The 13,755-nt window shown below is 41.1% G+C and overlaps 1 protein-coding gene across 2 annotated transcripts in view; it reads left to right on the top strand.

Annotated features, from left to right (window-relative positions):
* Positions 1–13,755, top strand: part of sptb (spectrin, beta, erythrocytic) — a 46,504-nt gene that overhangs the window by 3,329 nt on the left and 29,420 nt on the right. The window contains exon 2 of one of the 2 annotated variants that reach the window (XM_032546733.1): positions 3,559–3,807. In XM_032546733.1, coding sequence (XP_032402624.1) covers positions 3,648–3,807 — 160 coding nt within the window. In that variant the 5' untranslated portion in view covers positions 3,559–3,647. Of the gene's footprint in view, positions 1–3,558; positions 3,808–6,984; positions 7,635–13,755 lie in introns of those variants that run through there. The other variant, XM_032546732.1, reaches the window with a different exon arrangement.

Here is a 13,755-nt window from a genome sequence, read left to right as displayed (position 1 = left end):
AAATCTCATCAAAAATAAAGTATAAAAAAACCAAAAACTACTCACCTCAGTGTTTGGTTTTAAAAAAAAATAACCCAGCTTGACCTGTCACAATAACAAATTTTCCTGGACGATAACTCGTCCCAGAAATTATTGTTGATAATTGTTGTTGTTTTGAGGCCATTTTCAAGTAGTGTATTGATAATGGCGTGATAATGCATTTATCAGTCCTAAAGTCTGATAAACTTTAATTTTTCAATGAAGTTTTAATGCTAGGACAAGAAGTATTCTTTGCACTTTCCTTTAAACATGACAACCGTAAGCAACAAAATGGAAATAAAAACCACTTACAAACCATGAATAAAATTTGATTATGATGTCTCTGTAAACAAAATTGCCCTTGAAAAAATATCAATCATCAGAGTAGAAATTATCGATCTCTTTTTAATTTATCACGCTATTAATTGATTCATTGCTTATTGCGACAGACTTAAACTCAGCAGTGCTGAGTGTGTGGTGGTGATTAAAAAATTGTTGCAAAAGAAATGAAAGATGAATCACATCTGAACAAATTGTAGTGAAAATAAACAAGCACCATGAACTGTAGCCGTGATGTGATGCCTCAGCTGGCATTTCGTGGCTCTTCCAGGACTGTGCGCATCATAACATCCAGATGCCGGTGGAATGCTGTTATCCTACTCAGCATCTTTGATGGAAGCCTTCCTCTTTTTCCTGCTGACGGGATAACCTATTGTTAGCGAGCAGGTGTGTTTGGGCTATTCGTCCTCAAGGACACCAAGTGGAGAGCTAGCACTGGTCTCTGTTAACTCTCTGCCTTTTAATTTCTCTACACACCCCCAAACGAAGCCACACGAGGTGTCTCCTTGGAGACAGCGCGCCTCGACAAACGCACTTAATTTGCTGCTAAGTGGAGTCAGTCTTCATGCACGATTAGAGACGTACATGTTTGTGCTCAGCTGACACATTGGGGATGGGAGTTTGAGCGGAGTGTAAAGGGGTTTTTACGCCATAGTTCTGGCTAGGTAATGTGTGCCATGGTGATAAGGGGATCCCCTGGTGGTGGGTGGAGCGTCCCCATGCTGATAAGAGACCTCTGCAGAGGACTGATATCGAGCAGAAGGAGGGAGACCTGTAGAACAGCATCATTGTAGAGGACCGAGGGCCTCTTCTAAGAATACACTGAACAGACAAATGTGTTGGTCAAATTGGGACTTCTGCAAAAGGTAACTAGTGATTATTTTGAATGAATATTTACACACACCAGGTTCTATGACATTTCTGACAAATTTAATCCATTCATAATGGATGTAGGATTATGTCAAAATACCACAAAGCAGGTGAATTAGGGGGCAGGAGGATTGCTTATTTTAGATTTCTTAAATTCAGTTTGTTTTACCTTGAAAAGGTATTCATAGTCCTTAAGCATGTTCACATTACAACCACAAACGTCAGCATATTTAATAAGTTTTTGTTTGACAACAGAAAGAAAATCATAGGGTTAAAGAAGGAAAATAATACATGATTCAGAAAGTTTCACACAAATGAAAAGTTGAAAAGTGTAGGAATGCGCTCTGTCTATATTTATAAATCTATATATATTCTTCTGTCTTTGCTGCAGTTTCAGCTGCAAGGCTTCTTGGGAAGATCTTTACTGGTTTTGTGCATCTAGAGAAGGAAATTTGGTCTCATTCTTCTTTGCAAAATTGCTCAATCTCAGTCAGATTGGATGGATAGGATCTGTAGCATTCACTGTCATGTCTTACCACAGATTATCATTCCTAATTTTAACACACAAATACACGCTGACTCATTCTAGTGCAACTCCAGCCTAAGCTGAATGCTTAGGGTTGTCCTGCTGGAAAAAGAAAAATCACTTGCAGCCTCAAATAGGTTCATTCAATAAACTTTGACCACTTTGCCTGTTTCTGCTGAGAAGCATCCCTAGAACATGATAATGCCGTCACCTTGTTTCTCTGTGGGGATGACGTGTTCAGGGTGATATTTAGAGATAGAGTCTCAATAATAGCCTTCCCTTAAAGGTCAGATTTGTGGAGTGCACAGATAATAGATATCATGTCACCTGTCAGATCTTACCTGAGCTATGGATCTCTGCAGCTCCTCCAGAATTTCCATGGGCTTCTTGGCTAGTTCTCTGGTCGATCAAAGCTTGAGATATAGATTTCTAACTCAAGTTTTCTGTAACATCATTTTGGTCTTTCGCCTTACTGTTTCTGTTTTTTGACATTTGTTCTCTGACAAACCTCTGATTCCTTCGTAGAACAGCTGTATTTATACTGAGATCAAGTTACACACAGGTGACTCTATCTAGTAATGAGGTAACTTCTGAAGGCAATTGGTTGCAGTAGGTTTTATTTATGGGTAATGAATCAAAATGGGGCTGAAGTTTAAGGCGTATGAATTCTTCTCCAGGACACTTTAATTAGAGCAACTCCAAATTAATCCTCAGTGAGGGCTTTTTTAAAGTCTGGAAAAAATAATTTAAAATAAAGTATGCTTTGTATAAAACTGTAGTGCACATAAATTGGACTCTCCCGCCTTACTTCACTTTCCTTACAAATCCCCACCAACAGACTCGCACACTTCTGCTTTTCAAACTATGTGAGCAGCATCATTCAAAAGAAGGCGGTTTCATCAAGCCCTGCTCCTCAGAGGGGTTGTCCTACCTCCCCCCCTGCAGCTTGATAAGAGAGTTATGCTGCACACAGATAGAGCTATCTGAGTGGCTACCCTTCAACCCGCCATTCCACGCAAAAAATACACAGACACCATCTGGGCTGTCACCGTCGAGCAGAGTGACACTCACAAAATGGAGCAGCGGGTGGAGGGAGAAGAGCAGGAGAGATGGTGGGCCCTGCTTCAAGGGCTTATTTGCATGTTGCTTCTGGACAAAAAAAATGTTTCTTAATGTCAAAAATGTTTGCAGAAAAATATAAAATTCTTGTGACAGGTAAAGAAGCAATGTTTTATAGATGATATAGTTGGATAAAATATCAGCACTAGACACATTTTTGTAGCTAAAATGTTCCAAACTCGGTGCATGGATCAAAATAATTTGTTTTTGTTGAGAAGAACAGATATTTTTGGAATGCAGACTTATTACACTATTGAATTTCTTTTTTTTTTTGTAAAGCATGTGCTACCACCAAACCAATATACTTAAATGATCTTTACCAAATACTGCCAAGATCAAATTTATTTGCCAGAATTCTGAAAAATTACAGTAATTTCAAGCTTGTGATCTGATTCTTTTTATAATCAAAAATGAAATAAGTTGCTTGTTATAATGTCATTCCACCCTGAACTAAATAATCCATCAAATCCATCATTAAATGCCCAATATGAATATGACACGCACGCCGATAACTGTTGCATCTATGTTTGACATTCAATGTACAGGTAATTGGAGCAGCATTCCCATCTGGAAACATTCATACAAATCCATGAACCCACCTTTTTGTAGAAACCTGTCAGTCCACATTCTGCACTATAGATTAATTTGTTGTAACCATGGATCTTCTTCTTGTTTATCTGTTTCAGACTTTCTCCATATTCACCACCTATCCTGCCGTTTAACATCTACCCGCCTGGACCCCGCCCGCCGTCCCGCCGCCACGCTGGCTACCGCCATGACTTCCACCACGACTTCCACCACGGATTTTGACAACGTGGAGATCACGCAGCAGTACAGCCACATCAACACCCGCTTCAACCTCTCTGATGAGGAGCTGGACAATGACAACAGCTCAGCCCGGCTGTTCGAGCGCTCACGCATCAAGGCCCTCGCAGGTGAGTGCCTGCATAGTAAACAGGCTCTGTCCTCCATGACAGATTCCTGAGATGAAAGTCTTTTTAGCAGTGTGGGAAGGGCGCAGAGGGTGACCCATAATGAGAGCGCAACTGTGTAACTTTGGCCGGATTGAATAAGGTTAAATAAAAAGCACTATCACTTGAAAAAAATACAACAACAGCTTCAAAACCTCTCCATAGCTGATATTTAAACTTTCAGCTCCACACTGTTTGTTTGAAAAGTGTGCTTCCGTGTGGATTTCTGTTATGGTATCACACACACACTCCCAGCAGCTGAGCCCTGACACTGATCCACGCCCTCTACGAGTAACTGGGATCACTTGCACATTCTCTGAATGTCCGCAGTCTGACCGATCTGGACAGCTGCCCTGTCCGTCTGCCTCCCATCGCATCAATCTCTTGCATTTCTAGCTAAGCCGGTAGGCCATGGCCCACCTGTGGGTCGGCTGCTTGGGATTTTAAAATAGACGTGGATGGACTCGTGGTTAAAAAGTTGAGGTTGCAGGTCAAACTATTTTCACGTCTTTGAAGTTAAAAATACAAGAGAGGTTAAAGATGAATGGCTAACATATAAATGCAGCTTTGAAGAGAAGGACCTTGTGTTTGGGAGCCACTTTCTCCAACAGTGTTACAATATGGATGAAGTATTTGTTGCTTCACTTTGAAATGAACACCAGAAATTAAACCATTAGTCCCTCTGAGAGTTTTGTAAAGCCAATGTAGCTAGTTTAACATTCCCTTTTGATGCTCAGTCGCTTGTGTACATTGAGTTCATGCGGCTTTTATTCTTGAAAGCAGACGCTCACATGTAAGACAGCGGGGGTTGATATTATGTAAAGCTAAAACATTAAATTCCTGTGTAGCAGTGTGGGAAGGGGACACACTGTGTTCAGCGGCTCATACCACCGTCTGATCCTATTTTTTGGCTGCATGCAAATACTTTTGGCAACAGTAACGTATAAATAAAATAGTTTTTTATATGATTTTTTTATCGTTCTCTTTCATCATTAAGGAAGAATTTTGGCATTTTTTTGTTTACTTTTTATTAGTTCTTTGAGGAATTTTTTTTTCTGCACAGTTTTTCCCCATCAGTGTTTCAATCAGGTGGAAGCATAGGCTTTGACTAATCATTTTCAGCCATTATGTTGTAATTTGGCTGCTGTGTTTTGGATCAATACCCTGTTGATGACCTATTTTTGACCAATTCAGCTACAGTTGACTCTTAAAGACTTTAGTTTGCTCATCAATTGTTTGTCTACAATTATGTAGGCTCAGTGAATGCAGGGTGTTCACGTACTGTGGCTACAAAACGAGCCCAAATCATCACCCGTCCACTACCATGCTTGACAGTTGGTATGAGGTGTGTTCTTCCAAACACCCACAAACACTTTTTTGTCATTTGTTCAAAAGTTATATTTTTCCGAGATATACTTGCTCTGCTTTTTTTTCCAGACAGCAGCTTGATCAACTTTAACATTTAACACGCTAAGTGAGGCTTGCCTAATAAAAGATTTTGGCTTCTTTTTTTAACCTTGTAGTCTGATCTTGGAGTGAATTTCCAAGGAAAAAATCCCCTACTGGATGGATTAACAACCAGTTTTGTCTTCAACGTGTTACTTTCATCTTTCTTACTACAGAATGATTCACTGCACATCTTAGGAAATTACCTTATAACTTTTCCCATACTAATGAGGAGCAATATTTTCTTCTCTCTCTCTAATTATTACTGATCTCTCTCTGCTTTGGCATTGTGCCGGTTGTGTACTTCATGTTCAGTATTGACCAAGCTCCCAAAACCTCTGCTTTTAAAGAGGTGGTTTCATTTCCAGTTAATGATGTGCTTTATCTGGATGATACACTCCCTCTTAAATCCCCAAAAGCAATGCTGCACAGAGTTTTTCTCACCCTCTCAAGTGTAGGATTAATATCGCTTCCTTTATGCCTCCTGTGAGTCTTAATTTGTGAGCTAATAACACTTTTCTGACAGTAATGAGTTGATTCACCGTTCCTCTGACCAGGCCTATGATACCTCATGGTGGAATGCTGTCCATGTGAGAAATAGGAGTTCATTACTGCCCTTTCACTCCTATTAATTTTCAAACGATTTGATGAGCTATAGATAGAATGATCAGAGATAGGAATTGTCAATGTTTTCCTTGATTAGCTCTAATTGGTAATCAGCTGGTCAAATACTGAAAATTACAGTTTAATAAAAAAAATAATAATTTTGATCCTTAATAACCTTGTAATTCCTTCACTTCTGTTCTGCGGGACATTTCTTTTTGGTTTCGTATCGCCTTTAGAGTTAAAAAAAAGTCATTCTAGGTCAAAACTGGAGGTCTGACCTCAAAGAGAGCTGGAAATCGTCTTTGTTAATACACCAGCTTAGATTTTAAAGGGTTCAGAGCTGAGAATCACCTACCATGAGATCTGATTGGGTCCATTTTTCCAGCACTTAGTGTTATCTCCTCTCCTCCGTCTGGGAGTCCAGAATGCCTCTCTTCCCATCCAGGACTTTCATCTGGCACTGTTCTCGCTATATTTCTCGCTGTCTCTTCCTGTCTCTTTAAGTAATGAAGGCTTCAGGTTTGAGTGTCAGTCGGTGATATTCTGTTAGAGTGCTGCTGCTGCACTGATGCTTCTGTAATGCAATCAGTGTTTCCTGTCAGGGAGTGAAAGGGGGTTGGGGGGGGAAGACATGAGAGTTTCTGAATATTACCTGTGTCTGGTGTACAGCTTGTGAACTCAAAAATATGCACTTAGTATGATTTCAAAGCATATTAGGATCTGTTGTACCACAGAAGCCTAAAAAAAATCTTTCTTGCTTTTAGTCTAACATGCATGTAGTTTTGTAATGTTTGGATTGTTGGCACAGGAACTCATAAGCGTGCCAGTTGTGTACTTCATGTTCAGTATTGGTGCCGCTGTGTGGGAGTCGTAGGAACACGTGTATGCCTTGAAACATACTGTATGCATGGATGGGGCTGCAAAATAAATCCCTCTGAACCAAACTGAAGGCTGCCAGAGCCCTTGTGCTGCCTGAAAGTGGAGGCAGAGCTTTATCACGGTAACAGTGAGGAGCGAGTGAGAAAGAAAGACGAAGAGGAGGGAGGGAGGGAGGGAGGGAGCGGGAGTTAATGCAAAAGGGATCTGGAAAAGAGGACAGAGAGCCAGAAGAAAGAGAGAGAAGAGGTGTGCCAAGCTCCTCGGCCGGCTCCAGTGGAGGTTTTCTTCTTGTTGTAATTGTTTTGGGGGCTTGGGGGTCAAGATGAGCAGCCCGTGCCTGCTGCGCACTGCCCCCATAAGCCAACCCCGGCTAAGAGAGGTCAAGATCAGCCTAAAGGCCAGCAGCAGGGATGCTGGAGCCGTCCGGAGCAGCAAGGAGACCGCAAGCCGACCCTTTACTCCAGCTGAGAAAGAGGCCCAGGTCCGGGTCGGAGTGAGCAGCAGCCGGAGCAGGAGCACCCCGCCGGTTCATCGCGCCCTCAGACCCGAGAGCAGGAAGGCAACAAGCAAGCAGCAGGTACCGGAGCAGCACCCCGAGAGAAATGGCACCTTCCTCCACATCCCACCTACCTCGGTGCCCACGGGGCTCTCCCCCTTCTCCTCATCATCGTCCTCATCCTCCTCCTGCACCCCCCGGCGTCCACGGCCCTCTCAAACTCACCCGGACCTGGCCCCCATCCTCTCCTCCTCCTCCTCTTCCTCATCAGCCAGGAGCATGAAGCGGGCGCGCTGGCTTAGTTACAGCACCTCCAACATCTGCTTCAACTCCATCCTGGATGGACGCTTCAGGCAGCTGCAAGGTAACTGGATCCTGACCGTGGAACCGTGTGTGTGGGTGTGTGTGGGTGCGTGGGTGTGTGCTTGCTGAGAGAGTTGGTCCATCATGTCCTGCCTCACAAGGATGACACTTCTTAGATCATGCCCCTCCCTTCTCCATCATGTGTTTATGTTCATGTCCGGGCAATGATGGAGGCCAGAGGTTAGTTTGTCATTAGCACTTGTATAAACGAAATATATCTAGTGGTTATTTACTTAATTTCTGGAAGCTTTGACTCTGCCCTGATTAATAACAATCTTGGCTTTGAATAATTTAAATAACACCTCAAGATAACAACCATTTGTCGTCTCTTACAAGATACACTGCCATGTATGGCCTTTAACTTTCACAAACTGCTTCAAAACAACAAGGTGATGCGTCTCTGGAATGAATTTCTGAAGAAAAAAAACAACAACCACTTTCTCCACTGGAGTAACTCCTTGCTGCCTTTATTGTTACAGTTTTAAGAGAGAACCACGCCGTCACAGTGGATGTTTTTTTTCTCTGAGCTTGCACTATGCTACCCAACTCCCTGATGACAGGAATGCATTAGTGAGGGGAAGAAAATGGAGGAGACGATGCAGGAACAGAGGGAAAGGCTTCCTCCCCCCCCCACTGCCTCTGCTACATTTCAAGTATCGACTGATCCTGAAGGCTGCAGAGTCAACTGATAGCGGAGCTGCAAACTTCTGAAGCTTTTCTCTAAATCAGAGATGCCATGAGACGGGCCAAACACATCAATTTACCAACTGCGTGTCATGAAGTCTTTCTTACAGGATTTTTTTTCAAGATTGTTTTCAAGATTTTGACAAGATTACAACAGATTGAAGTTGGAAAGGACGACTGTGATGAAGAGGCAGAAAATGGCTTTTGTGCATTTATTGATTTATAAAGCATCCCTTTGTTTTCAGACTCTTTAGTAGTTTGACGTGCCCTGTTGATGGTTATTTCTGTTGTTCTGCCTGCGAACAAGCAGTTCCCCCAGTTCTTTTTTGAGCTTTGCAAAAAATATTTACACTCCTTTAACTTTCTTCAGTTGAATCAATCGGGATCTAACTTGATAGAACAGTATAAAAGGTGTTCAAATTGGTCAGGCTGGATGGAGAGCATTTGTAAAGATACATTTTCAAGTCTTGCTACAAATTTTTCACTGGGTTTAGCTCTGGTCTTTGACTAGGCCATTCTTTGTACTTGATCCAAAACATTTCAGTGTAGTTCAGTTACAAACCTTTCAAATTGTCTTACTGGAGCATCTTCTCCCACGTTTGCTGTGTCTGATTTATGACGTGGAACAAACTGTAAACATGTTTTCAAATGCCTTTCTTTTAAGAGTTCCTTTCTTCTTGTCATTTTGACGTAATATCTGGATTTGTGGAGTGCATGACACATGGTTTTCAAGTTTACTGATTCAACCTCCGGAGCTTTGGAGATCCTCCACATATTTCTGCTGCATTCCTTGCTCTCTATCATGCTGTTAGTTCTTGAATGTCCACCAGCTAACCTCTGAGGCCTTAACAGAACATGTAGATTTATGCTCAGGTTTTATTTAGGATTATCATACTTAAAGGGGCTAATTATTACACATGCACAGCACACTTTCCAGATTTTAACTTGTAAAGAATGTCTAAAATAATGTCAGTTTTTTCCCCGCTTTTCAATTATTGCAATCTTTCACATAAAATCCCCACGAAATACAAAAAGGTTGTGAGGTTGTGAATACTTTTACGAGGCACTTTAACTTGCTCCGGAAGTTGCCCGGTTTTGCTTTTCGCGTGCCTCTTTTGCATCCTACCTCTAATTCCCCTAATGCTCGGTCAGACATAAATAAACTGTGCAAACATCAAATGCACATTAATCTGATGTTCAGGGGCTTCATATAGTTCTGTTAAGGGAGCAGACAGTTTATTTGCCTTGAGAGCATGTCTAACAAGAGCATGCAAGGGGGTATAGAGAGCATGGAGAGGCTGAGTTTCATCGCCATGCTTTGCTGAGTGTACCTGTCCTAGTGTCATGGTGTCATGGCTGCAGGACAGGTTGCTTTGGCTGTGCCTTGACAGGGGCATGTAATAGGGTGCTCTGGGACTACTGGGCCACATCCAGTATGAGACGACTGTTGGGGGAAAAAAACAGATCAAGCCGTGTATAGGAAAAATCCATCAACATGAATAAGTCATAGGGCTTTCACTGGAGTCAAAAAGTGGTTGAGAGATCATCAAGTAAAAACATGTGAAACAGAAGAATGTTTAGTAAGACTTGGTCTAATATAAAGAATAGGAAAACCTAAAGAAGTTGGTGGACACAAGTAAAAAGATTCAAAGGCCCAATTCATTTTGTGTGGACGAAAAACTGCAAGCACTCTAAACATGCAGTGTTCCTCTCACACAGCATCATTAATTAATGTTGAAAAACAGATAATGCTAAATGGTTTTCCTGTCTGAACGAAAAACAGAAAAAGTACTCTGTAAAGTCATGTCAACTGCTTCCTACACACTGAGTTGTGTCCGTAGCCGAGTTAAATTAAATGATGTTTGAAGTCATATGGAGTCATACTTGGTAAAACGCAAGAGTAGAAATGAATGTCTTAGAAAATGAGAAATGTCCATTGTATTTATACTTGCTTTCTCAGTTTTACATAACTGCTATCTTTTGCAATAGTTTAGGAGGTCCAGTACGGAAATGTTGTAGTTCACCATGTCAAAGATGCACATTTTTATGATTGTTAATTAAAATACTATTGATGGATAAACAATAAGCCAAAGGTGGTATAAAAAAATTGGGCTTTATTTTGATGTCTAGAAGGCAACATGCTACTAAACCTGAAATGTTAAAGGTAAACTGTTTATCTTAAGGTTGCGACTTACTTTGGATCTTTGGTTCAATCTGCCTACACAGATTTGAGCTGACTTAGTTGTTTTCTTTAAGATCAGTAATAATTGCTGACTTTGAGCTTTATTCCCATCAGCACCAGCTTCCGCACCTAAGAGTGTTGTTGTCAGTGATCTGTCAGTGGTTAGTTTAATTGATTGGAAAAAGATACAAGTCTTGAGTTTCCGATCAATAGTTCACTAGTCAGAATCGACCAAGCTGTACTTTATTGTCACTATATTCCCCCTCCCCCCCTTTTTTTTCTTTCATGCAAGTTTCTTAAAAAGTAGGTAGTGTGTCCTGGGTGAGCCCCTTATTCTGCTGCCTTGAAATCAGTCAAAGTGCATTGCAATAATTTATTTTCTGGAGCTGGACAAAATGCAATACAGTCAAATACAGCTCATTGATCCCAAAGGGAAATTACATGCTGCTGTATTTATTAATTCAATATTCTTCAGAGAGTGATTGTAGATGGTGCTGGTGTGTAAAAACATTGTCTCTAAACCGACCAACCCTCCACTGACTGCACATGCAATAAAGCAATAGAAAACTTGTTCAAGACACAAAACAAGTACTGTCTCGGATTTATCAAGTGCTTGTGTGTCGCTCCTTTTTAATGCTGCCCTGGGCAACTGCCCATATGGTCCATGTCAAAAGTTGCCACTGTATATATTTTAATCAAAACCTTCATAATTTGTTGTATTAGACATATTTTAATAACTTCTGCAGCATGTGTTTGCACTTATAGAAACATAAATACATGGTGATTGTTGTTAATATGCTTTTCTTTTCTAACCTAATGACAGTAGGGCTTCAAATACTTGGTATATGAAACGTTTTTACATGTATTCTGATATACTCAAACCCTAGATAGTATTGTATGTCGTATCGCTAATAACATTGATATTATTTAATCTTCTTCCGCTCTGTAAAAGAACAGATGGAATTTAAGGATTAAACAGAGCTTTCTATTCAAAAGAGCGCTTAAGGCTTTATTCAGTTTAGTCAGAGCTGTTGTCATATCAAGCTATTCCTCATCTGCAGAAAGCTTAGCAGACGACATGAAAACAGTAACTCCCCCCCTATTACTCTCTGTTGTCCCATTGCTGCCCACTTGGCTGAGAGCTTCTCTGTGCATCCATGCTGTCCCTTCTCAAGGTCTCTTATTGTGATATGATATGGCAAAACAGTGTGGGGATGCACTTTAATTGGCCTCTCACTGACTGTGCTGTGAAATCCTCTGCAGCCCAGATAGTTCAGAGAGGATTTGTCACAGTTTTTAGTCAGGCTCTTCTTTTGTCTCCGTTTTCTGTTCCTACTCTCTCAGCATTTGTGCTGCTAATGGAGCTTTGAGTTATTTGCATGTTTTAATTCCCATTACTTTTTCATTACGTGGGGAATCCATGTGGATGCAGCGGAGCAGTGTGTGCTGTTGTTCTGCTGAGGGGAGCAGAGCGGGGCATGATTTATTTACTGTACCCTGCTGCACCATGTGTTTTACATACTGTAACTCCTGATTCGTTCTCCTGGATGGTGCTGGGAATTCAGCTGGAGCTGTAAAGGAGCTTACTGGGTGTTTTTGGCAACAGCAGGGGAGATACTGTGGGTGATGTGTTTTGTTCTGTTTATCTCGCCATGCTTCTGCACAGTAAACCTGAAAGACTGCCTCCCAGGGAGCTTTTCCTCTTGCCAAGTTTACTTCCATCCAGAGTTTATGTCTCCTCCTCAATCTCACCTTGCTTATTGACATCTTCTTAACCTAGAATACAATACCTGGCATCTTTGCTCTAGCCTGTTCTCCTGTTGTGCCCTTTCTTATTTTAGTTCACAAGTCATTATGAAGTCAGAGATAAACAGGGCAACCATCAGTGTGGAGACTAAAGGGAACTGATGTGTTGCATGCTGGGACAACTGGGGCTGGGATTGTCCCATTGCTGACATAATAAGTTTTAAGTATCTGTGACTTAATCTGTGTGTATCTGCAGTTAAAGTAGCTGTTAGCAAAATCAAGGTTAGTGTAATGAGAAAGCATTGCCCTTGTGTTCACCTTGCTCTGGATTATTTAGGTTGCCACAGAAATATGTTGAACAGATGCAGAACTGGCTCACTTGATGTAATCTTTACTTGGTTGGTTTCAGTTTGTTTTTGTTGCAATATGTCTTGCAGGTATATTTATAACCCTTGAAATATTTGCCTTTTTTCTCCAAGTTGCAGCCACAAATGTTAGTGTATTTCACTCAAAGCATTACAAAATAGTGCATACTTCTGCAAATTATACAGGATTTTTTAAAGTTTTCTACAGATAAATTAACAAAGGTTAATAAGTATCATCGTTAACTGTAACGAGCACAGCAGAGAAGTCAAGGATACAACTGGGGAAGCATTTAAAGTTGTGTGAGGTTATAAAGCAATATCCTCAGATTTGAACCTCTTACTGACCACTATTCATTCAAGACTTTAGCACAACTACAATCCCACCAAGATCAGAAAACCAACCAAGAGAGCCTTGGTAACTCTGGAGAAGCTACAGAGGTCAAGAGCTCAGGTGGGAGAATCTGCAGACAAGACAGCTGTTACTTGCACAATCCACAAAACTGCTGTTTAGTGGCAAGAAGAACCATTGTTGAAGAAAAGCCATAAGAAGGCCTTTTTGAAAATTGCCACAGGCCCTACAGAGGAAGCAGCAAACAACTGGAAGAATGCTGATAAATTTATGTAAATAAATCCAGGAAGAATATCTGTTAGAGGCTATAAAAACTTTGGGCTGAGGTGAAGGCTGACCTTCCAGGAGGACACCGACCCTAAACAAGCAGCCAGAGCTGCAGTGGAATACTTTAGATCAAAGCAGATACAAGTGTTAGAAAAGTCCAGTGAAATTGACAAAATGCAGTTTAGATTCTGTGGCAAAGCTTGAAAATGGATGTTCACTGATGTTCTTCATTCACTGTGCTTTTGCTATTTTGCAAAGAAGAATGGACAAACTTTCAGTTTTAGATGCGAAAGGTTGATAGTGACATATTCCAAATGGCTAACAACCGTAACTGCGACAAACGTATTGACTATGCGAAATACAGAAGCTTGGGGTTGTAATGTTGCACTATGTGACAAAGTCAAAGGGGTATGAAAACTTTTAGAAGGCATTGTAGAATAAGAATGAGGTTAATTTTTTTTACAGCGCATTAATTTACTCACTAAGAGCTCTTCGCAGACAAACACTAGCATGCACAGCCATGTCTTCG

This window comes from Xiphophorus hellerii, chromosome 19, assembly GCF_003331165.1.
Source record: "Xiphophorus hellerii strain 12219 chromosome 19, Xiphophorus_hellerii-4.1, whole genome shotgun sequence".
Classification (NCBI taxonomy): Eukaryota; Metazoa; Chordata; class Actinopteri; order Cyprinodontiformes; family Poeciliidae; genus Xiphophorus; species Xiphophorus hellerii.
Note: the sequence above shows the minus strand (reverse complement) of the source record. Positions and strands in the feature narration are given on the sequence as shown.